We start from the raw sequence: 27,050 nt of genomic DNA, 5'->3' as shown, positions 1-27,050 counted from the left end.
ATATAAAACTCCTTTTAAATCGCGTACTTAATTAACTATTCAAATCCTCATTGAAATAAAGACAAACAATTTGCGTGTAAAATTTATTATTAATATATTGCCAAATTTATTACTACACGTACATTTATTTTATTACACGCATTAATCAAATTGCGTCAAATTATAGGATACTATAACAATTCCATTATAGAACTCTCAATTGAATGAAATTAATCGTTTTAGACAAAGATTCGAAACAATCGTTTTATGCTAACGAGTCCACGTAATATAAAGCATAAAATTTGCGACAATAGCTTATTCATTGAAATGTAAGGAATAAAATATCTGGCTCAGAAGTCACGAGTAATTTTATCTATTGTATTTTTTGATACGGGACGAGATACGGGAGATATATCTCAATAACGGGAGAATATATGTTGATCTCGTTGTACAAATAACAGTGACAGAGATGCCACTGTTTTTATTATACGGGAAAATTGTATATACAATATTTTTACCATGCAATAATTTGAAAAACGATAATTGTCATCGATCCTTTGCCGAAATTATCGGAGGCAATCCCCGAAAGATTCTTTTCTTCCTGCGGCGGGTCCTTTGCTTAACTTCGTGGATCGATCCTGTGGGATTCGACAAAAGCAGGGTGTTTTGAGGTCGCTCTCCACCATGAGAATCGTTATTTTTTTGTGTCGTTTACCAATCAACGTGCCATGCGTCTGTGAAGATGGCACGCTGATTGGTAGACGACATTCTACGAATTTAAAAAAAAATACTAACAAGAATTCTAATAGCACTTTTCATAGTTCTACAGTTCTATAGTTCTACAGTTCCTGATAAAAATTAAAAATTAAAAGTTCCTTATATTAAAAAATCGTGCACGTGGCCAAAGGGTGGCCATGATGAAAGGGGCTTTGATTTGACTAAATCGTCGAGCTAATTATCATTCATTAAACGTCATGATAACGCGATCGTTTCATAAGGCCTATAACACACGTCAGTAATCGCAGTATTATTTCCTGCGATTGAGGAACATAAATTAATAAATTCATTAACGAGTTTTTTAGTCGCGGTTGCTTGTCATTTAACGCTTAATAAGCTCCATAATTGTAAACGAATAATTAATAATTGCCTGCCGCATAATTAATTGTCATTTATGAACATACCTATTGCACACAGTCAATAATTTTGTGTCTGGTACAAAAATCATGAATTCTGTATTATTATATACGCATTTTCGACATTTTTGAGTAATTTGTTATTAATAAAATTAAATGTATAAGCAGCTTGATTATATATTTTGTAATAATGTTGTATTTGTAACATTGTATTTTGATGAAATTTATATCGTATTGTAAAATAAGTCATGTGAAAAATAATGAATTATGCACAGACAAAAATAGAATAACACATGTGCAAAGAAAAGACTGCCGATTACAAACGGCGGGAATGGCGAAAGGTCTTTATGGTTTGTTTTTACTGAATAAAAGTTTGAGACTTTAAAATTAAAAGTGTAGCTTAATTTATAAAAATGTATGATCAAGCCAACCAAAGTATATCTAACTGCAATGATATTCGGTGATAAAATCGAGCAGTTTATATAAAAAGATACGATTTCTTGCATATATTCTGACGATAATAAAATAATACGATAATAAATGACAATAATAAAAAGTGTAACAAAAAATCTAATTAATATAAAGTATAATATCAATTTCGCGATAATTGTTCTCTATTAATGAAATAAATTTATTATTAATTATTTTTGGACTTATAACAAAATAACGCTTCCATTAGAAGGATCTTTTGATTCATTTCAGTTAAAGGTAAGAGGACGGCCAATGTGTGGTCGATCGATCACAGCAATCAAACATTTGCGGATGTTACACACATTTAGTTTGTCTTGATTTAATCAGGAATTTGGCGGAGTGTTTATTTGGCTCTCTGAAAGTTACTGATATAGCGATAACATTATTAACGTAATATAGATAAATCTATATGTAAATAGCTATGACAAAATTGGCTTCTTAAAGTTATATATGTATAATTTAAACAGAAATTTAATTTTATTAGCTATAAATCTGTGTTTTTTTTAATGCGTTCTAAAGCGAAAGATTCATTGAAAGCGTAGATATGAAAACAGTGGAGAAATTTATAAAGAATGCATTTCAAAATTTATTTGCGAAGCGTTGCAAGCTAGAATTAATTCTCAGTGTAAATCATACAAAATACTGGACGAATCGATATGACACGCGAAGATGTATATCGCTTATCAGGAAGCGTACAATCCGGAATATAGTTGCTCGAAATGTGTTGAATTGTGAAAATCATAATAATTCAGTCTGGAACGCTGGAAATCCCCGGCGGCATTAAGTTGAAATAAGAGGGACGACGAGGAAGAAATATAAATGTAAATATTAATACAGAGAGAGAGTTGGGCTACTATGGATCTTAAGAGCCGAGGGGAGACTTCCTCCACGAGCTTGCTTCCCTAGCCTCTTTCGTTCGCTCAAATATTTAATGGATTCGGCTAGATCCACTCTTAGCTTTAGGTATATTCGTGTAACTTTCCTTATATATGTGCAGATTGAGTTCGTGTGCCGTCCAATTTATATACGCACATACATACGCTATACGCTTGCGTGATTCTGCGCACGGAAGCTCGAACTACATCCTTAGAAGTTGTAGTCCGATTCACATTTCTCTCTGGTGAAATTACTTTTGCAATCAGGTAGAATGCATTTTTCAACGATAAGTCAAATTACATCGAACAATATGCAATTCGTATAAAACGAGAAAATATTATATTGAAAAATGTCATGGATGGAGCAAGATGAAATATATTCTTAAGTTATAAATCTCTAAAAGTTTCAATCAAACTTTTACTGATTTATTGCTAAAAATAGAAAAATAGGAAATTGGTGAAAATAGAAAAATAGGATACAGTTAGAGATATAACTATATGAGATTTGGGACTCTCTTTTTCTCTTTGTGCTTTTTATACAATTTCTTTAATATAAAACAAGAATTTATAAATTATAATACCTTCTATTGATCATGTTGCGCAGTTTGCGGTATTATTGCATGCTATGCAACTTCTTTCCACGAACGTAATGACATTTCGTTCGTACATCGAGCATCAATGTCGTCACATCGACGAGTCGTCAATAAATATTAATCACTCCGTCAATCACTCCGCGAACTCCGCGAAGCATCTGTTTGCGTGTAAGCGCGAGGGAGGCGCGGTTCCACGAAGGAAAGAGCGAAGGAAACGAACGAAAAACGGTCTTTAATTATTTGCGATCGGCTCGGCGAGTCCCGCGGGTGTGTTCCGCCGGAGTTCGACGGAGAGTTAATTAATCCCGCGGTATAATTAAAGCGCCGTTTTGTCGAGCATCGCGGAGGGTAGGACGGAAGGGGGACCAGAGGAATGGTCCGCTCTCTGGAAGTTAAACTCTACGAAGATCAAATTGTGAATCCCGAGGCTGCGAACTGTCCGGCGAGGGACTCTCGCCCGAGCAGAGGGTGGAAAGGAAGTGGACTCTGCGACACGACAGGGGTAGCCGGGGACCGATTTAATTAAATTCTAACGCTTTCGGACAACGCGCGCGCGAGCGGCGTCGATCGCGCGCCGATATCTCCGACCTTTCCCCACCCGGGATCACGGGGCACGAGGAATCGGCGCGGGTGATCTGGACCGACAGGCGAGGTCATTCGAAATTATTTCTTTCGTCGTTACGTTGCCTACGCCCTTTCGTGTGTCGGGCTAAAGCTCGTCAGTGACGATATTGCGTGCTAACGAAGCCAGGACCCGGGGATACGAAGTCGCGAACACGAACGGGCGGGGAGGGTGGGTACCATTACGATGAAATTTCATGACTCCAAGTGGATTGAAAAGTTTTTGATGTTATTGGACGCCGAACGTCAATTTCGTCGTTGTTCGCCGAGTCGTGGCCGTTAATCGGCACTCTGTCGTCACGTCAATAACGAGCTCGATAGAATTACGAGCGACAAAGGTTTCCGGTATTATTTCGAAATTATATCCGTAAATCCGATTCATTTCACGTCGCGGTACACGTCGCGAAAATATTTATATGTTCTATGAAGAAACTTTATTCCCGATTTTTCTGCGTTATACGCACCACCAAGCGTTAATATAAAATGGATTGCTGATTTTTATTTTTCTGCATTATATACAATCCTCGTGAATAAATTATGTTTTCACAAACGCGTATATCAGTTTAAAACTGAAAAGTTCTCCCTTCTATTTCATATTTTTATACCTCGATATAAGTTCGTCGCTACAAAACAGATGTTTTTCACTCAATATCTATAATATAACTAAATACAAATTTAAATAATCACTCATCAAAATAATTTCTCAATTATTTAATAAAAAAAAAATGTTTTTAAAAATATTTATAATAGACGAGTGTTGCGTGCGCGAGCGTTTACAAAATAAAGCATCTGTTCTGCTATTCTTGCAAAAATATTATGCATATTTAAAATAACCAGTGTTTGTGTAAAAGATTTATTATTCATTCTGCCATGTCTCTGAAAATTCACAAATGACGAGGGTATGACAAAGGTGAACATATTATAAATGTGCACGGTCCTTGGTTAAAGCGTTTCCATGGAGATATATCATTGTGGTTGGCCTATTTCCAACCATGAGGACGTACTCAGTGACCGCAAATATTTGCTAATTACAGTGTAACGTCGTCTATAACTGCAAAAGCTGTATCTAGTGATTACTGCCAGCATCGCTTTTGATCTCAAACGTTATCGACGATCACGCGGAATATGTTCAATGATCGTTCGAGCATCCTCTCGATATCGCGTCGAGTAGCGGGCGCGCACCTTTGCGCGATTTTTCAATCAGAGGCAATATTCCGGCAGTAGCGCAAAACCGGATAAACCGTTGGAAAAAAAGCGCGCAAGTGGATAGTTTTTTTCCCCCGTGCAATCCGCGGACGATGCATATTCCCTCGCTATTTTCGCAGCCCGCGCCCTGCCGCCCGCGTCATTTTCGCGATGTTTATCCGGCTATCTATTTTTGGCGACATAATTTACACCTTACACCGGGACACGCAATGCGTACGCATGCATACGCACTGTTTTTCTAGCAATCCGTCACACGTACGTGCATAATACGCGTTCCGTACGCGATATAGGTGACTGGCCGCATAGGCGCAAGCGCGACCAGACTCGCCGTCGAAAACGATGGACGTACAGTCGCTCGGCACTCAGTCGAGCACCGACGTCGTCGACGACGACGTCGTCTCCTCCCTTGCGCCAGGACGCCACCCTAATCTCGTCATCGCGCACCGCAGTGCCATGTGATCGTCTCGCCGTTCGAGAACGCGCTCGATTATGAACGACTTATGACAGCACACGCGCGAACGAGACACTGAAGACGCTGACAATTGTTGAAATTCGCTTTTCTCTATGTATCATACATGTGGATGGACGAAATTTTTTCCACAATGATCTCTTATGACGATTACAAAGCGCGCTGAATTTTTGCGAGCGCGGTAATCGAGAGACTCTTAAATATATCTCGAGGGGTGGCGCGAGAAATGGCAGGCCACGTCCGTGGATGGAACCACGTGCGAGCAGTCGGTGTCGAAGCGAACGATAGGTGTTGAAGTTGAAACTAACTAACTTGATTAGGCAGGTGCGTGGTACGTACGGAGCATGTAAGACAATGCGGTGGTGTGGTGGTCCTTGCGATCTCCTGCGGCGCAACATTTTCGTCCTCCTGTTTCTGATCGGCTGCAGCGATGGCTATTTTAATATATTCATCAGCCATTCCCAGGTCATGAAGCTTTTAGGTATGTAGGACTCGATGTCAACAAATGTGAGAAGGAAGTAGAGGGAACTAAATAAATAGTCACCAGGACGAATTAAATATGTAGAAATTAGATTTTATTTTACTCTATAAATCTGTATAAAATTAATCAAATTTGTAAAAGTAATATTTAAAAAAATATGTCTGAAAGAGCAAATATGAAAAAAAGAAAAGTACTTGCATACAAATTGCATAATTTATTTACGTTTATATTTGATTCATACTGGTGCCTATTGTGTTTGTGATACAACGTGAAATTTTTCAAATATGCAAATTTTTTGTTCGAATGAACATAGGTTTAGCAGTCTGTATAATTTTTTTAATATCAAGATTGGAATATGATTTGAAATGTTGAATGTAATAAAAAATTTGATGCATTTTGTTTGAATATAGTCCTATTTGATGTAGGATCCATTGAAGCAAAGTTTTAGTGCGATTCAATTAACTAATAAAAAATAACTTGGATAAAAATAATCTTTGCTACTTAAGTTTGTGCATTACAAATAGAAATTATCTATTTAAAATTTATTACAAGCAAGTTTGCTAACACAAAGACATACTCATCCGACATTGATTGCAGAGCAACTTTAATTATACCTGATTTATTAATAGAACAATCTATTATCTTCTTGCGAGCAATCTTTTTCTCGTGACACCGTGTCATCCTAACTCAACGCGTTAATTGCAAAAGTGTTAAAATCCTCGTCCCGCCCTGCCCTTACTTTTTCCATTCAATCTAAACTCTCACGTACATTTCCGCGTGGCGGGTAAACATGAAAATTTCCTCTCCCGCGACTTGTTAACAGGTCCCATTACAATTGCACGTCGGACGCGGTATTTTCTGAAGGTAAACGAAAGCCGGCGAACGCGCGAAAAAAGGTTGCTAGAGAGAATCTGCGAAACCGGACGATTTACTATGTTGTCGCACTGTCGGGGTTTGTGCGTGTGAAGTCGACCAACAATAAAAATCACTTTAAACATATAATATAAACAAAAGAAGATAAATGAAGAGTGACGTAGCGGGAAGGTTAAGAGGATTAATTTAAGTATAAAAAAATCAAGGATTTCTCAAAATTAACAGACGTACGACATGTTAAGAATAATATAGATTTTTATACATAATTAGCTTGGAATTTTGATATATATTATCAGCAAGAATCCTGATTTATGAGGAAAAATCCTTGAGTTTCATGTATCTTATAACGAATTCTGTCGATTAAATATAAAAAACAAGGTTCTAAAAATAATAAAATATATATAGAACATTTCCGTTATACAAAAATTGATAGTTTCTCGTTTGAATTAGGATCTTAATTAATTAAAATAAATAGGGACTGTTAATATCCTTTATTATCTCGGAACAAACATCAAAGGTACTTATATGCATAACATAAGCATAATAATGTTAATTAGCATCAGAATACTCTCTTTCCGCTTTTACGATTATAATCGCCGTTGTGACTGTGTTATCCCTTGTACCTTATCTAATTTCGCCTCTTTAGCGTTCGCATCGTTCTACATACCCCCAGGGCGCAATTAACGCGATTGTAACGCGTCGCGAGGGAAAAATTCTTTCGCGAGAGATTCTCGTTGCGGCACGGTTTTAACGAACGCGGACGGAAAAACTTGAGGTCATGTGGCGGTATATCGGGGGATGGTTACACCACTTTGTGGCATCGCGAGCGACGGCGCCGGCGAAATCGCGGGACGGCCGGTGAAAGAGCGAATTAGCCTCGGGACCGCTTATGGCGAGTGTGCGGAGTGTCATTTCAGCAATTTGCGGCACGAGCCACTCGTTTTAATGGTCGCCGGCCATATACCGGGCAGAAGTCGACGCTCGCGCGCGCGCACATATGCACCTAGAAAGTCTCCGTTCCATTCGATATCACTTTACGGCTTCGTGATTCATGTATCGCGCGCGTGGTTGCGCCGCACCACCGTGGACCAGACGTTCTCCACGCGACGTCGGTCGATTGGGTCGGAGGGCCCGATGAGGACCACGGTCGGCCGGGCGAACGTTGGTGGACGGCCAGGGGAGGAAAAAAATAGTGGAATCGCCGTATTTACGAGCGATCGGCGGCTCGTGACTCTTCGAAAATCGAGGCAATTCCGGCGGTTGCGACACTCCGAATGGCAGAGCGATCTGACACGTTCCGCTGGGTGCGTGTGCCGTGCTGCAGCGGTATAGATTGCGCTACGGCACTTTCGTACATTTCGCGTTAATCGCGAAATATGGCACGTCGGCGAGTGTGCGAAAAAAAGGGGAAAAAAGAGATGCACGCAGAAGTGAATTCGTTCGCGAACTGAAAGCGCGGGTCGGCGAAGTTTAACGTATTTTTTTTTTTTAATTTGTTGGTTTATCCGGCGCAGTCCATTTGGCGATGAATAATTGCGCATTTATTCGCTAGAAATGGGAGTGGAGAAAGTGGTATAATATCGAAATGCGCGCGGCAAGTAGATATGAAATATTTACGATAAATTCAAGTTTCGCAATATATACCGATATAGATTATATTAGATTAGTTCGGCTTTTGGTAACTTTGGAAATATATAATTGAATTTCGCCAGAATTATGCGAGTAGTATCAGCATATATTTGAGATAAATGAAGATAAACCCCCATGCGAGTGATATGAAATGTCTTCTATTAATTTTAATAATATATTTTTTAGCGCATGTAAAGTGACTTTTCTATCAGAAAAATTTGTACGACAGCATCATTTCTCTCTCTTTCTTATCTATTAAAAACTACGGGGGGAGAGAGGACTACTCTTTAATTATACATACATATTTGTTTATAATAACTTTATTTAAAATCAATGCAATCTTTTATTCTACGCAACTGTTACTAATTCATGCAATTCGGTTATAGAAGCGAAACATTTTGTTGACGGTTGGTTAAAGTTAACTGTTTCATCTTATAGTTTATACAACATCGAGTAAATTTAGCAAAAAGGACGGTGGCTCTGTACCTTAAACGAGTCTATTTTTCAAGTGGCCCCGAGCGGCCCACGGATCTCTAGATACAGGGTAATCTTCGTCACATTTCGGATTCTGTCGTTGCGGCGATGGAGGAGCGGGGGGGGGGGGGACGATGGGAAAGTGAAAGGGTTGCTCCTGAGAGGAGGTAAGCGGTGGGGCAAGTTTCGTCGCCGGGGCTCTCGAAAGTCACTTAACTTAGATTGCACGAGCGAAATGACTTTACTTCCCCGGAAAACTTCGTTCCGTTGGAAAGGCATCTCCTCTCTGCAAGTACCCCCAAAAAAACGAGAAAGAGATAGAAAAAAAGGAGCGGAGAATAAGGATGAAGAGAGAAAGGCTGACAGAGATGGAGAGAAAGAAAGGCAGAGTGTGTGCGCGAGAAAGGCGGTTGAAGGTGGTGTGTTACGTATAGAGATGGAGGGTACGGGGGGAGCGAAGGAGAGAAAATACTCACCGCCACCTTCCGCGTACACGCCCTCCCGTTTCCACGCTCTGCGAGGACGAAGATACGAGTCGACTATTACCTGACACCTCCGTGCGGATTCAGCATTTACTTCCGCCGTCGAGTTCAGAACGTTTACACGGGGTTTGCTCTGATTGGGCAGGGGATTTCTCACCGTGTGATGAAAGGCGCGGGATGAGCTTGCGCTTTGAAGTAATATCCTTATTCCTCGAATGGAGTTGTCTCTCGGCAACCTGGATTTACTACCGAAATTGCTTCGCGCTAGTCAACTGGTCTCTCACGGCTTCAACGGTGTAGAGTATCGAGTTTTCCTCCTCGACGAAGTTATCCGAAGGCAATGTCTGAGGGCATAAGTCTAATTTACGTCTATTTGTACGACAAGAAAAATTAAATGAATGGCGAGTTTAAATCGAAAGACAATACAGAATATAATTAATAGCGAGAGCTGCTCGGAATTTACGTAAATATAGACAATTTTTTTTTAATTTAGAAATATTAATTGGACCGTGGTGATGCGGATGTTCGCACATTGTCTCTATCTTGCGTATACAGATTTTGGGGAATCACATGCTGCGCGCAATAAGCAGGGACTCCGGAATTGTTTCCCTCTCCTAGAATTGATTTTTAATTTACCCTCGAACACACACGCACACACACTATGCACTCTCGTTGCAATCGTCTCCGTATGTTTGTCCTGTCTGGACCACGAAACGCTCCGACAAACAACCGACAACATGTTCATTGCCGTCGACTATCGGACTAGCTCGTGAAACGACCCTTGTCGATTCCCCAGGCTCCAGCTGCGTTGCTGGAAACGACACGAGAAAATCGATTATTCCGCAAGAACACCCATTAAAAAAAAAAAGTATTACGCGAAAAGATTATCGCGTACATTCATGAAGTACCTTGCATATCCATGAACATTTTTTTTAACGTTAACGTTCATCACTTTTGCGTTGCTCCAATTTAATAATATATATTATTTATTAATTATATTTTATCCATTGTACACATTAGTGCGTGGTTTTATACATTTAATTTTTAATAAATTTGGAATTGATCTTCTATACTTATTTAAAGATATATTATTTAAAAAATCTATCGGCCGCATTTCTGATGCAAAGATATAAAAATCATCCACGAATAATAACGCGAGAAACGGACATATTCCGCACATGATCGATCTAATTTCTTTATGCGATTTCGGCGTTGCAAACTTGAAGGAATTAGGGCGTCCAATTTTCCCATCCGTTGAACAAATTGCTTCCACTCTAGAACAGTTTCTTTCGCTTCTGGTTTCCCTCATCCAGGTTTATCTAGTTACCGGTCACGAGCAATCCGCTACTAATTTCTCCTATTAGATGCAACGCACGTTGTCTGGTGTCGCGTCACATGATCTTCTTTTCAGACTTATTTATTTAATATGAAATATTACACTATACACGGAGAGAATTTTTTGTTATATTTTACCCTTAAATTCACTACAAACTTGGGACAACTTGGCAACCAAGGAATTTTTAAAATGTACAAAAGACATTTTACAAACAACGTGATAAAAATTACCAAGCAGATTGGTAAATTTTGAAAAATTATTGAACTTTCCTAGATATATTTTAGTAAAATTAATCAAACATATTTTATATTTTAATGTAATAGATATTAATATATCTTTTATTATGGTAAATATTAATCAGAATAGCTCGCATAAAATTCTTGGTGGTACATGTTGTCCCACAACTACCATGATTTCAGGGTAAATTTTAAGAAAAAATTCTCTCCGTGTAATAGTTTACTTAGTTTAGAAGATTATATTACAATGTTGTTGGCATAGACTAAAAATATTAATAACGATACATTCCGTTTCTTTATCTTAAAAAAAAATAAAAATAAAAGAGAGAGAAGATCTTCCGAAACAATTATTTAATATTTAGGACTTTGGCTTAGGAAATAGGAAAAATATGTCACTCTGTATCGGTTCGAATAGTGTGTTTCCGTATTACCTGTCATTACAGTATTACACTATGAGATATTGACGAAATTCTTTCTCTTCCTCGAAAATTTCGATTTTTAAAATATTTATACGTAATGTCGGGCATACGCGAACACAATGCCCGACCGTATCAATTTCGAGCGCGTGCGCTGGTTGGTGGCAAGGTGGAGGAACAGCGTTAGCCTAAATTGCAGTAGTTTGCCGACGGATAGATCCGACCATACGATAACGTAAACCGCCCATGGTTTATAGCCGCGCGAGCGAACGCTCCCGTGCGCTCGTATTCACGCATACTCGCGCGATCCGCGATTGAACGTGCAGCCCGCACGATCGCCGTGTGCGTGTACGCTGTAGGAGCAGACTGTGTGTCTCTTTAGCCGCGCGTTACTGCAAAGCCCTTGATCCAGCGATAATAGATTAATTAATACGTCTTTCCTGTAATTGACGGCATTTACGCCGTCGCGTTTCCGTCTTTCGCAAGTGCGACAAATTGGGAAAGGGTTTGAGCTGATAAGCACGTCGACGGTGAGGGTGAATGTGGCGTCTCCACGGTGCGAGATTTTCTTTTCTTTTCTTAATTACTAAGAACTTAACGGAACTTAAAGGATAGCAATCAATGAGTTTCAATTTTCAAAGAAAAATAAAGCAAAATTAAGTACCTATATTTACTTTAACTCTTGATAGAAATATAGTCGAAGTATCATTTTTATATAGTATAATAAAACTGTTAAAAAAATAATAAGAAAAATAAGAAATTATTAAGAAGAAGAAATATTAGATTTAAAATTGCAAATTGTAAGGTTCGCTACATCCTAATACATTTTACTATAATTATTTTAATTTTGTCAAGATTATAATTTTGCTATAAATAATTTCGCATTTTGTGTATGAAGAATATTTATATGGAATTTACGTACAACTATCAAATAATTGTAGACACATCGCTCTATTTGAACAGAAGTTTCAAGTGTACCTACGATTGCGAATTACGTGCGATTGAGACTAGTTGAGAGATTTTTACGAAATGCAATTGTTTTTTAGAAACGGACATTAGCGAGCCTTCTACGCACGATCCATTTGACGTCGGGTGTAGACGCTACATATACATCACAGTTAATTTGTCGGCTAGCAAGTATGCAGCTGATTTGCAATCCGATTCACGAGCGCGCCAACCGCCGCGCCGCGCCGCGTCGGCCTGCCGGCCGGCTTACACAGGAAATTGATATGACCGTACAAACGCCGACGTTCGCGATATGCACGCTTCTCCATATCCACGATTTCGTACATATTTACACGCGTCTCGCCCGTGCACCGGCAGACACGCGTGATTTACGCAAACGCGCGAAGATGCGCCGACGAAAATTTATCTTCCGACCCGCCATTGATGTACCTATACATAGCTAAAGCATATTGCATTTTACGGTTTATACATTATATACACTTTATATTGTATATATATATATATATATATATATATATATATATATATATGCATATATGTATATACTTTACATATTGATTTTCTGGGATAAGTTGATAGAATATCTAAGAACGAGAGAATACGCTATTAAAACATATTTTAATTCTGTGCAAATAGATCGATTAATCATAATCTTACTTTAAAAACAGAGTCATATAATTTTCGAGATGTTTAAACGTTGGGAGAACGGCATGTTGCGACAAAAACATAATTCTTATTAAAATGTTCGCATAAAGTAAATCTATTTTAAAAATGAACATTTTAGTTATTAGTTGTATTTTTACATTTTTTTTCAAATATTATGTAAATGATTGCTTTTCACCCGTCATATTTCTGTTTTCTATCCATGCGGCGTAGATCCATTTTATGCATTTGCGCCGCAACTATTAATCTTTTTTTTTTCGTCGGATGCTTGAAAGATTTCTATTGATTCGAGAACTCATCGTTTCGTACGTGACGTATGGTACGTGTCAAATGCATCGTGCACGCATCACGTACGAAGTGGTCTCATAGGATATTCGTAGGGACACAGCGCAAATAGTATAGATATAGAGGTGTTGGCTACGTGTATTCGCCCTGGCACTTGCACATTAGTACCGCTTCGCCTATACGTCGATATCCGTGCATACGTGGTTAAACATATTTGTATATGCAGCTAGGGTCAAATCCGTTCGTATTAATTGGCAAACATTAAACTCGTTATGTGTATTCGAGCCTCGCACACGTAACGCGAGCGATGAAATGTTATTTCAAGTCGGTGAAAACGCATCTGATAAAAAAAAAGTACATCGCGCTCTTGATATGTCGTACTATTTAATTATAGTCCATCGTTTTTGAATATTTTCGAATACTTTGATCCTATTTTAATCGGCGCTCTCTAAACTCGTGTGTCGAAATGTATACAAATGTTTCTATTTCCTTCTTCATTGTGTATTATAATTTACTTATATAACGCAGAATACTTTTCAATATTTTTATATCGCACGCGCGTGCACGACGTATATATCGTATTTACTTTTTCAAAGCGTGTTAGAGTATTTTTATAAATATTTCCATCGCGATGCCTGTGTGCGCGCGGCACGATGGATGCACCTAAAACAAGGATGCAATTCGAAAAATAAAGAACACGCTTTTACGCTCTATATGTACACACATGCACATGTCGGTGTATGCCGTTAAGCGTTGACATCGTTATACGTACAAATCGGACGTGTACACGTCGATTGATGGGATCGATAATGTAACAAAAAGCGTGACGCTGTATATCGTTGTCGTGCGCCGCCCATACCATAAATTTGGCGTCATTTAATTCCTTCATTTAATCGGATGACGTGGTACACGAGCATTTCGACAGGAACAAATTTGCGAAGCAAAGCGCCAGAATATACACGTCGTGTTGCGGGTATACGCGTTTTCCAAGTCGCCTCTTTTTCTCGGGTTCACCGTTCGATTCCGAATATCGACGATTCGCGTTCGCAATAATCTCGCGAAATTATTCTAATGCAAATTGTCGGGATTCGCTGTATACGCGTTCGTCACGTTCGAGAGCGCGAAGAGAGGAAGAGAAACCAAAGCGGGAGCGGCGAGAAGGAAGAACGGGAGGGATCGAAAAATGCACAGAGTGCGAGAGCCTTTTCATGGCAGCGCAAATGAAAATGCGCAGAAAATCGCCGGGACGGTCGTCTCTGCCAGCTCTGCTTTCTGCGGTTGCGTATACCTGCAGTACCTGTCGAAACCTATCACTGTATGAAATCTTCCTGTAGGTGCGATAGTCCGTTCCGCCGCGACCAATGGAAATTGCTCGTGATTCCCGAACATTTTTTACACCCCCGTTTCCTCCTCGTTGTCCGGATCCCGCCTGCCGTTTTATTCTTTTCGCGTATCCCTCGGTCTCTCCGCGTAGATAACATCGTATCGTTCGCCTCCACTTGTAAATCACGCGGTATCGGTGATGCCGGTCGGCTTTTCGATATTTTATTGGGGTGATTTAAACGGATATTAAACATGCAAATGTAAATCCTTCGTTGTGTATTCTCTTTACCCCATGTATACATATTACAAGATTCCCGTGTATATAGAGGGTAGCAACATCAAAAAATTAAAGAATGAAATAAAATGAATAACAAATACGATGCAAGCTATATACTGAAAACTCGATCGGCTCTTTAGTAAACTCGGATCTCGGTTCGAATTTTATATTATGCGGGGATCGTTTATCCCGAGGTTTATCCATTTCAGTAATTTATTGCGCATTTATGTACACGTTATTCACGTTTAGTCTGCAAATCGTAAATGCGCATGTTGATAAAAACCACCGGTACTAGAAGAATTAATATCGATTGTACACCGAATGAATATTCAGCGTGTGATTGGGACCCCACAATGTTGCTACGGGTCCACATCCTAATGAGCGTTGCATTCCATCGTCATCAATTATCCTAATTGACAATTAGTCGCCAGACATCATGAGGTATCAAGAATGGAAAATGTGGCATTAAATCGATAGCGATAAAATGTAAAACATACAACTTCGTTCCTCATACAAATAAATTTATAAATCTTGTTTTTTTGACAGATTTACATTTATGTAAATTAATATAAGACTCTTCGTAAAAAGTTATAAATGCTTACGTGAACGTTAATGTTTATCCCCCTTGTACTATTTCTACATTTTCTTAACAGTTTCATTTTTTACCATAAATCAAAAAATATTAAATATACTGAAAAAAGTTTAGGTTTAGATATGTTAAAAAGTCTATATTTATTTCAATTGGAAGATTGAGCATACTCATTAGCTTTATTGCTTTATATTTAAACTCGACGTGCAGTTTCGTGATTCAAACTTTGGCTAGGCTAATGAGATACAATTCAATATCGAATAGCTTCGATAAATAATGTATCTGTAGGCACGTATATAGCCAGAAATTGAATTTTAAAAAGTAGTTATTCGGATTTACGGAAATAGCGAGGAACAGTGGTTGCGTGCAAGTAGTACGATAAGTGAAAAGGTCGACAACACTGTAAAAGGAACGTTTTCTATGAAAATTACATTCTTGAAATTGTCGTGTATAAAAGAGAGAGAGAGAGAGAGAGAGAGAGAGAGAGAGAGAGAGAGAGAGAGAGAGAGAGAGAGAGAGGGGGGAGAGAGAAAGAAATGAGCTTGAGCAAGATTAAAACTTGTAACAGAACTTGTATCATTAAAACTGTAGTACAGAATAATATAACAACGTCAGTTTCTTTTTAGATATGTTTCTATTTAGATATAATAAATAAAAAATGTTCGTACTTTCTTAATTCTATTTAAAAAGTACGCGATAAATCCTTAAAAGATTCTAAAAAAGAATTCTAAATAGTTGCTATCTAATTTAATTTTATGCAGCACACTTTTAACTTCATGAGAATATATTTAGAGATTTATAAAAACTTAAAGAGTTTGTATAGAAAGAAGTATCGGGCGTAACATACATAAAGTGCATGCGAGTTTAGGAATATATTCATATTTCTGAAGGAATAAATATATATATATGGCAATGAGAGACTCTCTCGCGTATAATATATAATAACTTCGTTTGAAACTACCTGGTTAATTCTGCAGTTTGAGGAGGTATTTACCGTTATTAACAAAGTGAGAACGTTAGTTCGAAGAGTCAGGTCAATGCGTTGGGGATATTAACGAAATCGATTTTCGATTCGACATGGCGGTGCCTGGATTGAAACTTTATAACGCGAACAATCGACAACTTGGCACACGGTGTTACACGCTGTTCGTGATAGATATGTAATTGCGGCACAGATTCGCTTTGACGTAGTACGCAGTGAATTTGTTTTACATATATATAATTAAAGATGACGAAACAAGTTATAAAAATCGGATTATCTAACTCAGGTATTGCCGCCGTCCTCAACAATAAACGCTTTATAATCAATGCTGATTATTGAAAAACACAAATAAGATATCTCGTAACTTTACATAATTTAAATTTATATAACTGTTTTGTTTGTTTGACGAACTGTTTATCCGGAACTCTTCTGTTTCCGTTACATAGGGGTAAAGAGTACAGTTGTTGACCACTCTACAATGATTGGCCACATCTTAAAAAATTAAAGATTATAAAAAAAGGAATAATTATAATATTTTTGTACTAATAATTAAAAACATTTTAATAGTATTTCTTTAATATTATTTTATAATATTTAATTTTTTAAGATGTGGCCAATCATTGTAGAGTGCCCAACAACTGTACTGTTTACCCCCATTAGACAAACTGTCCGCGATAGGGATTTTGAGCTAATTCTCTCGACGATTGCGATTCCGATAGCGTTCTCGATCTGTATTTCAAACAATAAAATTCATTCGCGAAATTAATATCGCCAACGAGACGACGCAAACTTTTTCATACGATTGCGAGACCGTTCCATTTGACGATTTAATTAGCATTCTCTGGCAGCGTCGGAACTCCCGCTTTTCTTTTTCTATAGCTTGCTTGGGTCAGTCTCGTCGGAGAAGAGCAAAAATTTTTCCATCGGATGTTCCCCCAATTAAAAATTCCGGACAGCTGAGCGCGCCTAATTATCGCTCGTGCACGAACAGCCGCGGAGCGAAGTTCTTAATCAGCGATGGTTAATTGAGAAGCTGCGGTAGCGATCGACCAATTCCTACGAACAAAACCACTTCTGCGGAAGCACTTTATGCGTATGCACCGCTGCCTCGTTTTTTCCCTCTCTTCAGGCTGCGTCCTTTATTTTTCACAAGAAAGGAAAGTAAAGAATAGATCGTGAGAGAGAATCGAAAATTCTGCCCTCTCATAGCCTGCCTTCGCGAACTGAGAGCCATTTTTTGCCAGCTAATTGTTCAGTTCCAGGGGTTCGCTCTTCTTATTTAGAATATTCTCTGATCGATTTGAGATCGAGCTTTCCTTAATAAAAAATTGGAATATCTTTCTGCAACTTCTATCAATCCGTAAATATTCATAAAAACGTTCATTAATTTCTTTCAGTCGCAAAACTCTGTTGCCTCACGAAATCTGGAAACTTCTTAGGAACCGTGTATTTGTATATTTAACTGTAACGAAAACTCGCTGTTTTCAATTATATTATTTCTGTATTTTAAGCAAACCTGACTTCATTTTTTAAGGGAATCTGTCGACGAAAGCAGGTTCGGTGAACTTACAATTAGAGCATTCTGTATGTTCCATGCATGTCTTCCTGCAAATTATGCAAACTCGCGGAGATGGCCGGCCGATTGTAAAGTAGAATGTCGTACGGGAAAGTAATCAAGTTTCAGTCCTGTTAAATCCTGCAATGAATGTGCATTCCGAGGAGCGTCATCCGAGGCAGACCGGGGGAGGGGGGGGGGTGGGAGAAAGGAGACAGGGGTTGGGAAAGGGCGTGAAAGGAAAGCATGGAGAGGAAGTACCGTCACTCGAGGGCGATTAACGATCGCTGATAAAACGCCTGATGGTAGGCGAGTTAGAGAGATTGACTGCTTTCGCAATAACGCCAGGATAGCATTAGCAATCTAGTTTATTAATTTGCTCGCTACTTAGAGGAATGCGTTAATTAATCGGCGTGTTATCAGATAGTTGTAGTGACTGATGAGATACGAAGTGAGGGATATACATCCTTGAAGATATCGCAGTATTGTCGCTAAGTAATAGGTAAATTGATTACGGAAAGTTAATTCATTATTTTTGAATTAACTTGAGTGGTAACAAATAAATTCGTTTTTTTGTTATTAAAAAAAAAGGAGGGATTGATATAAAAATTTATATAAAATAATTGATATTAATATTGATTTAATATTTAAATTGATCTAAAAGTGCCGCTTTTGAGAACTAATTAAAATGACATAGATTTCACAATTTCCGCGGTGTATTGTTCTATCCTAATTTAGCTCAATTAAATCGAGTTTGCTAGCATCAAATGTACTACGTGTTTGTAAAATTTAATGGAACACTTAACGTATGTTCGATTAAATTGATGTATCGCTGGTATTACGTTCATTAACGAACTGGCGGCGCGTTTGTATCTCGTCGACGTAACTCCTCGCGATAATTGTCGCTAATTACGCTTCGCGCATTCGCTTTATTTGAACAAATGCGCCATTATTTCTTTGCTTCTTGGGTCATTGCCCACCTCGTTTTACAGTGATCGTTCTAATGAATCGTCACGGGTTTCAGTATCGATTTAACCGCAAAGTGTCGCGGCACCTCTGTTTCACTTTATCAGATTGGAACACGTTAAATCGAACGACAGTTTTCGACAGTTAATAAAGCAAGAGACGATCGCGTTTGCTATTTTTCCGAAGATATCTTTTTTTCAAATATCCTATCGTAGAAAAAAAATCGGTATTTTTTCCATGATTTTCAGCTGGAGTTAAAATAAAGGATATTGTTACATATCAATTTTCTTGGAGTAATATTTAGAGTTTAATTAACCAGTCAGTCTTAATTTTCTTTTAAAATCAATACGTATATTTTATTGTTCGATCAGCAAAATCTGTTATCTGGATCAAATATAGATTGCATTCAACAATGTATCGATTCTGCTTCAGGCTTTCACTAGGGATACATCACGTATACTGTCAAACAATGACAATCGATGCACGAACGCCACTGCAATCGTGCAGTTTATATTGAATGCGCTTTTTTCCAGGAGAAATCCGTGTAGCGAATAATTCGTGAATAGCGTCCAACTTGGTTTAGCGCTAAAATACTTCCGCAACAAAGAGGCCTGAATAAAATGGCCTTTTTTCTGTACAGTGCTGCAGTGCTCGATGTAATGAAAGCTTGCATCGCGGTGGCCCCCTTTTTCGCATTCATCCCTCGGTTACCATCGTCGCCTCTCTGGCGAGTACAGTTTTTCACGGTAGCAGCCACCTTCCGTTTGTTTATAGCTTCAACTATTTACCGTCGCCGAGGAAACAGGAAGGTTTTATCTGACAGACCCAGGTTAAATTGTTAAAAGAACGACATGCGAGGGGAATTTCATCGAGTTTGTTATAAAAAAGCAAGCAACTTTAGCAACTTTTAGATAATTTTTTTCAGTTTTTTGCTAAGCTTTCCCTTGTTTTTTTTTGGCAATAGTAATCTGCGCGTTTATTCTTTTATCGATATCGACGTGTATAATACTCTAATATACATATCGAAAGTTAAAAACTTTTCGTAATTAAATGGACAGGCTAAACAATAGTAATTATAATAAATAATGATCAACACAGATTTTCAATCGATTCTTACTTTTGTTTCTTGTCTTGTGATTGATTGACAAATTCTATTCTCTCTATTTTAGACAGTTAATGTTAATGCAACGTAAATTAGCATGGAAACAAGTAGCTAGCTAACGTAAACGTAACGTAAATTAACGTGACTGTGCATAAACAGATCTATACCTGTAAAATAAATAAGATAAGACAGTTGAATAAAGGGTAAAGAGGAGCTCGTCGCACAAGGAATTTGCGACGAACAAAACTTAAATTTGCATTAGATCGTCAGTTGCGTAGGAAAGGCTTACTGACGTGCGGACCTCCCGACTTGGAGCGAAATCCAAATATTGCTTACGTGTCCTACGAGCCGTTGACATTAACCGCGCGCCAATTCGTTGGCTATCGCTAATGCCGCCGTACCGAAATTAACGAAATTCAGTAATTGAGTAACGGGAGAGGGAGAGTAACGGGCAGGTCGTGTAATATTCACTTCGTTCTCTCGTGACGCCGGATCAATATTTAATAAATGTTTCAATCTACCTGGAACAACAAATTTATTGGCTCGAACGATTACCACTCGTCGACAATCGCGCCCGAGGGTCCGTGCACAACTAATTAAAAGCACGGGGGGTATAATTGAATATTAAGAATTCTGCCCGAACAAAGCGACAGGCGAACGACGCGGGGAGGGAGGCAAACCGAGCGTGCGATAGGGGAAAAGCAACGGCGAATTTTCGCGGAACAGGCGAGTTGCGACTGATTTTAATTAAAGACAAACATCCCGCTCAACTAGACGAGGACGCGACGCTCTTTCGTGGCCAACTTCGAGGAACAACCGTCCCGAAAGACTCGTCCGCTTCTTTTTGCCCCTTCCGCTTTGTCTTTCTCCCGTTAACTCCTTGTTTTTCCGTTTTTCTCTCGGTTTTCTCCCCTTTCCTCTCTACTTCGTCGTTGATTTTCCGCGGCATTCGCCCTCAGCTCTTTTACGCCAACTATTCGACGAAACCTCGGACAAGACGTCGAAAACTAGAAACGAAGCGAGCGAAGAGAAAGCCGGCAATAGAATGGGGAAAGGTTTTCAAAAGATGGGACTGCCGTTGAACGAATGTAGATAATTTTCAGAGAAAACTCACGAGCACAGAAGGCGGTTGGTTTGGACTTTTGTCGAGATAATTTGCGAAAAATGACGTCAGCTTGCTCTAACCCCTGATTCTTGCTTTTTTTACGCTATTCTCGCTTTTCTCTTTCACTCGAAGTTCGACACAAAGTGTACAAATAAGTATTTAAAAAATTGGTCACTTTAAACTTGAAATAAAATAATGGTTGGTGCTCTTCGCGCTTGAAATGAAATAAGTTCTGCTATTATAAGAAAAAGAAGGAAGCACAGTATGTAGAAAAAATGTGGGAAGTGTAAGCCACATAAACGGAATTAATAATAAAAATCTGGTGAAACATTATAAATTACTTTTGATATAAAAACAGGTATAATAATAAATTTCAACAAAGAGGCACTTTTACCGCAAAAGAGGTAACAAAAGTAAATTCACGTTACGTATGTTTCCATCCCCTCGTACGTCGTCGAGTCTCTCTCTCTCTCTCTCGCAGCGAACTGCAACTCGTACCATATCGCTTTGCCGGTGAAACAAGGTGGACTCTAATGAATAACGAATGAGGGAGGAAGACCGAGCGAAGTGGAAGAGTAAAAGATTAGCTTCTGGCGAGATATTCCTTCCATCGCATCTATCTTCTTTATTGCAAATTCGACTAGTCGACGTGACGCCGCGCACTCTACGCGCCGTCGCCGCCGCCTCGGGAACAATAAATGACTCCTACGGAATTCCATCCGGCGCCCAACGCACACGCTCGCACAGGCGCGGATCTCGCGATAAATGACTCAGATAAAATGAATCGTGGAAACTGCTCAAGGTCGTACCGAGGTGCCGCACTGCGCTCGGTTCGATGCACCAGTGTATATCGATTGTTCCTCGCGACTCTTTCAATCATTAGAGTTCCAATATTTGCAGTCCATCGCGCATGAAAATCCAGGGTGCTGAGTCTCATACAACATACGGGTACATTTATCAGATACGATAAAGAAAGTACGCAACTTTTTCAAAGAGTAAATATATTTATTTAAATATTTTCCATGTTAATTGAAATGTATTACGTAAACCAAAAGACATTGCGTTCGTGTCATCGTCAAGTTACTGCAAATAGAGTAATCAATCTTTTGGCGAAGTGTCGCGAAATAACAAAATCACAAAAAAAAAACACAAATCCGCGAAACTGGCGAAGTTAAACGAAGGGTGAGTCGAGTATCCGAGACACGAATACCCGTGGACACGGGATATCGTTGGATGAAAAGGAGCGCGCTCGTTACTGACGAAGGGGGTAAACGGGTGGAAACGGCGATCGGCGGAAACAAGATCCGAGCGCAGGAGATTAGTTTCCAGGGGATACCGACCTCCACTCCTCCACCCACGCGACTTTTTCCATCTCCGGCGATCCGCGAGACGTTCGAATTTCCGTCGTAGTCAGCCATGCGACGCACGCGGAGTTTCCCCCTATCGGCGGGAGTATGTGTTTCCTGCAGGATGTTGTATCCTTAATGTGTTTACCTTGGCTCCTGACCCTGATCGAACCCTCGCGTGTCTTCCCTCCTGCGCGCTTGGAATATCCACTTAAAGAACAGCCGTGCGCCTCGTGCGCTTAGCCCGGCAGTTAGGCGAATACAAATTGCGCGGTGTGCAATGTTAATGGATTGTCGCGACTTAGAGGCGAACGATCCCAGAAGCATATGCTAAAACATGGAACCATGCTAATAAATTAGACTTGTTAGTTCCACGTGATGACAAAAGATAATAGATTAGTTAGATTAGTTTACTTTATTTCAAATAATTGTAAAGATTGTTCAATGTTAAATATGTTTTTCTATTAATATAAATCTTATTTTATCTTATATTTAGAAGATATCGCACGTTATATATTATTGACAACGAAATCATATTTCTCAATTTCAAGTGAATTTTATTTTAATAGACTATTAATTTGAAACTTAGCTCAAATAAAAATATATGATATTGGAAGTTGAAAGTTGCGACAAATATAATCCTCCCTTGGCATTTTCGCTAAGTAAAACTCGATTTCAAATTCATTTCAAAGAATCTGCCATTAAAATTTAAAAATTCGCCGAATTGTGGAATACCTCGTACGTAATATTTGGGTGTGATCTTCAAAATTCAAACTTTGCAAACCGTTTACGTTACTGACAGAGGATTGTACGAAACGCAGTTACTCGCGCGCGTTTATTTCAAATTCAATTTGGCGTCGCATCAGTCTGCGATACACAACGTCAATCCCTATGCTAATTTAATTTTCCGGGTATGGTATATGCTTCTAGATGAGACTTTCCGCCTCGAAGTGACACACATGTATATTTAACTTCAAATAATGTCTTTCGGCATATTTCTAAACATAGCATTTAATTAGGAAAAAATTAACGGGAGTGTTCAGCCAATAACCGCGATCAATTATTTGACAACTGAAATTTTCGACGAGATAGCTATAGGTCCTTAGAGATTTCTGCTTAGAGACAGCTGAGGATAACACAGTAAATGAAATCGCACTCTGCTTTAATGACCCAAGATAGTCGTTCATATGCCAAACACGGTATTCTACTTAGCACCATCAATGCAGGAAGCCCTACCCGTAGATGAAGCTTCACTTCTGAAGAAGCATCCATAAACTATCTTCCTCGTTCCCGTACTCTCATCCAGAGTGGAGAGCCATCTCCCACGGGACAAGACAGGAGAACCGGCCCGCCCTTCTTCCTAAATTCTTCCTTCCGTGATCTCGACGGCAAATTGATAGATCGCCCTGTGACCCGGCCGTGATCTCGCGCGGTTGCATGTGGGAGATACGTCACGTGATTTGATGGATTCGACCGCGATTTTATCATATGAAAGGACAAACTATGTAATAAAAGATAAAATAAATGATATTTGCACGCGCGCTTGCATGTTTGCACGCTAGCATCGTTCACAAGTCTCCGCGCCTTACAAAATTTCCATGCCTTGAAAGATATAGGAAACTTTTATACGCGGGTACTTCTCGAAGATATGTAAAAAGACTGAAGAAAGATTGCCGTGGAGGAAATGCGACACGTGACAGCTCTATGAATATATCTCCAGCGGAATTAAGCATGTGTGAAAGCAATAAGTAATATCTTGTTTTTTTTCCAAGTAATTTTAAACAGAACGAAAAGGGATTTATTTCGCCAGAAGCTTTTTACTAGAGACAGATATTTAATGTCAAGAATTCGGAAAATGCGAAGAATGGTTGCGCTTCACGTCTCGTTTAGAATCAAAATAAGACATATTTTAAATAAGTAGATGCTGTATTTCTCCAGGGAGAAAAATATGCACTTAATATATATATTATTCGCTCTCATTCTCTCGTGCGCGTGTATTAAAGTTTGCCCCGTAGATGCGGCACGCCAATTTAAGCAGCGCGGACGTACACGACGCTGCAAAACCACGCGTAGAGCGCGGCGCAATTACACGTTCGCTCGCGCGCCGCTAACTTTTCGCCGCTTCGAACTTTAATGCACGTCGAAACGAAGATGCGGCATGCCGTGAAATGAAATCTACGGCGGCGGCGGCGGCGGTCGTGCGGGGGGTCGTATATATACGTGGGTCGTCTACACGCAGGAAGTCCCCACGTAATCCTGGCAACGTAATGCAACGGGGCTTGTGCCATAGCTGCGCGGCGCACAACCTGATTATGTCCATTTGTTGCCCACTCGAAACCCCCGGGCGATATCGCGGAACTTAATCCACCTGAGTTAGTTGCGCGTGCTCGTTCCTCGTGGGATCGTCTAAGATTTATCTTCTTGTGAAATATTTTCTCCCGGCTTTCCAACGCACCATCCGAGTCTCTCTCAGGCTCTCCTCCACGGTGGAGACGAAGCGAGGTGCGCTCGCGCGCGCGCGACAGAGAATACACGCTTTTCTCGGCACGCTCATAGTCCCACCGCTCGCTCTCGCTCCTTCCGCTATATCCCGAAGCCGTTCCCGTTTTACGTGTGCGGCATTCCCGCGGGTACAGACTCGGATAGCTGCGACTGATAAACCGACGTATAAATATCCCCGACAACTTTGCATCCCCGACTACCTCGCGACGCGTTACACGGTGGGGAGGGGGGAAGGGGGCTGGTAATAAAGAAAATTCGCGATTTTCCGGCTGGCCGCGCGCGTCCATTTCGCGAGCGAGTGATTTAATTGGCTGGAACTGAGTACTAATCGTTCACTGGAGTTCGTAATGAAAAGGGTCCCCTATTAGTGAAGTCGTTCGTATTATTTTTACGATGAATCAAGTGAGAATTTCGATGTCGTTGAGAGAGGTCAACGCGCGTTTGCGTCCCGAACTGACGCGTTTATATGATAGAGCACATTTCTATCCAGAAAATCTTCTAATTACTTACGCTACCGTTTGACATGAAAATTAGATATAAATTACGAGTGATATTTATATCTTTAGGTTTTAGCTTTAGGAGATTACACTTTACTTGATTACGTGAGTAAGAGGCAGTTTCATTATCTCATGCAACTCTCAGAATATGATAATACCATTGAACACATCCTCTTTTTGAAGAATAAAATGTACCTTACAAATGCAGGATACGCGTAACACAATGCCATTAAGTAGCGAAAGCGACGAATTTCGGGGCGTCTTAAAGTGCAAGTGGTAAAGCGTTTATTTAGTCAGACACGACTCTCCACTTTAGCCGGGATTAACGTCTGATAATAAAATGGAGTACAGAGGGATTAATTCGATTTCGCGGATGTTTCGCTTAATACACGGCCGACTGTCATTATCAGTTTCTCTGCCGGGTGTTAGTCTTTCCTCCGTAAGACCCGGGGCACGAAGTAGAAAGTTACTTAATCTTCTTACTACGCTTACCCTCGAGCCCGCCCGACGCCGCCTTAAACTTCGACTACCAGCATTTCAATGTATACGTATATTCACGAAACGCTAAGCTATCGCTAAACCGTATCACGGGCATTCGCGTCTTGCTCGACGCTGTACTTGCACACACACAAAAAAGTAGAGTGTATAGTCCATTAAGATTTTTCCAATTTCATTAAGATCTTATTTTGCAGCTGACAGATGATGTGAATCTGTACGCGAATAAATAATAAAAATCTATGCATTTATATTATAAAATGTCTAACAATTGCAGACAAGTAGTTTTGTCTTCAATAAATTTCAAAATGTTGTTAAAATAATAATATTTATATATTATAAGGTATTATAAGAGACGTAACGTTTAATATATTTTTCGAAAGTGAATAGGACTACTCTATTACGGATAATCAAGAAATTAAATGTAGACTTTCAACTGTCAAAGAGCTGAGAGCACAAAAGCAGTAGTAGAACTCTCTGCAGAGTCAGACCATTTAGAGTCAGAGTGGTTCCCATTTGCTACTACAGTTAGAACTTTCCTGGCCCCGGTACACAATGCGTAATGTGAGGATGCCTGAAAACAGCACCGTATAGAAATAGCAGCAAAAATATTTCTCGACAAAAGTTACTGCATATAACAATTTAAGTTCAAGTAGAAATAGCTGCCGAGAGTGTTATATATTTTAACTAAAATATAAATCTAGTGCTTAAACCAAAGACGTGTTAATAGCGAGTAACAGTTCAAGAGCGGACAAAATTTTTCAATATCTTACGTCAAATCGCGACAAGTATTTACGCTCGCAGCATGCTGTCATACGGATTTGTAAAACATTCTATCCTCTCTGCTTTTTTCCTCTTCGCTCCTGTTTCCATTTTCCTGTCTTTTACTGCATTTTACGTGCTTCTCTTCCATCCGAGTGTACAGCACTACGGATCTGAATATCTCGCTTCTTTAAAGGGGGGTCTTATCGCGGAGCAAACGTGACCACGGTTGCGCCGTAGCGCGACGTCGAATACGACGGATACGTACGTACGTTACCTATGTACGTACGGGTATATCTGACAGAGCTTGTTCGCGAGCGTGATATCGAATTGCGTAGTCATACGTGAAGGCAGACGGATG

At 39.5% G+C, this 27,050-nt stretch overlaps 1 protein-coding gene across 1 annotated transcript in view; it reads left to right on the top strand.

Annotated features, from left to right (window-relative positions):
- Positions 1-5,257: 5,257 nt before the first annotated feature.
- Positions 5,258-27,050, top strand: part of LOC139780664 (tyrosine-protein kinase Dnt) — a 70,380-nt gene continuing 48,587 nt past the window's right edge. Inside the window, exon 1 of the mRNA XM_071719385.1 lies at positions 5,258-5,828. Coding sequence (XP_071575486.1) covers positions 5,702-5,828 — 127 coding nt within the window. The 5' untranslated portion in view covers positions 5,258-5,701. The remainder of the gene's footprint in view (positions 5,829-27,050) is intronic.

Source organism: Temnothorax nylanderi, unplaced genomic scaffold (genome assembly GCF_030848795.1).
Source record: "Temnothorax nylanderi isolate EJ_2023f unplaced genomic scaffold, tnyl_v1.0 TNYL_tig0291_pilon, whole genome shotgun sequence".
NCBI lineage: Eukaryota > Metazoa > Arthropoda > Insecta > Hymenoptera > Formicidae > Temnothorax > Temnothorax nylanderi.
Note: the sequence above shows the minus strand (reverse complement) of the source record. Positions and strands in the feature narration are given on the sequence as shown.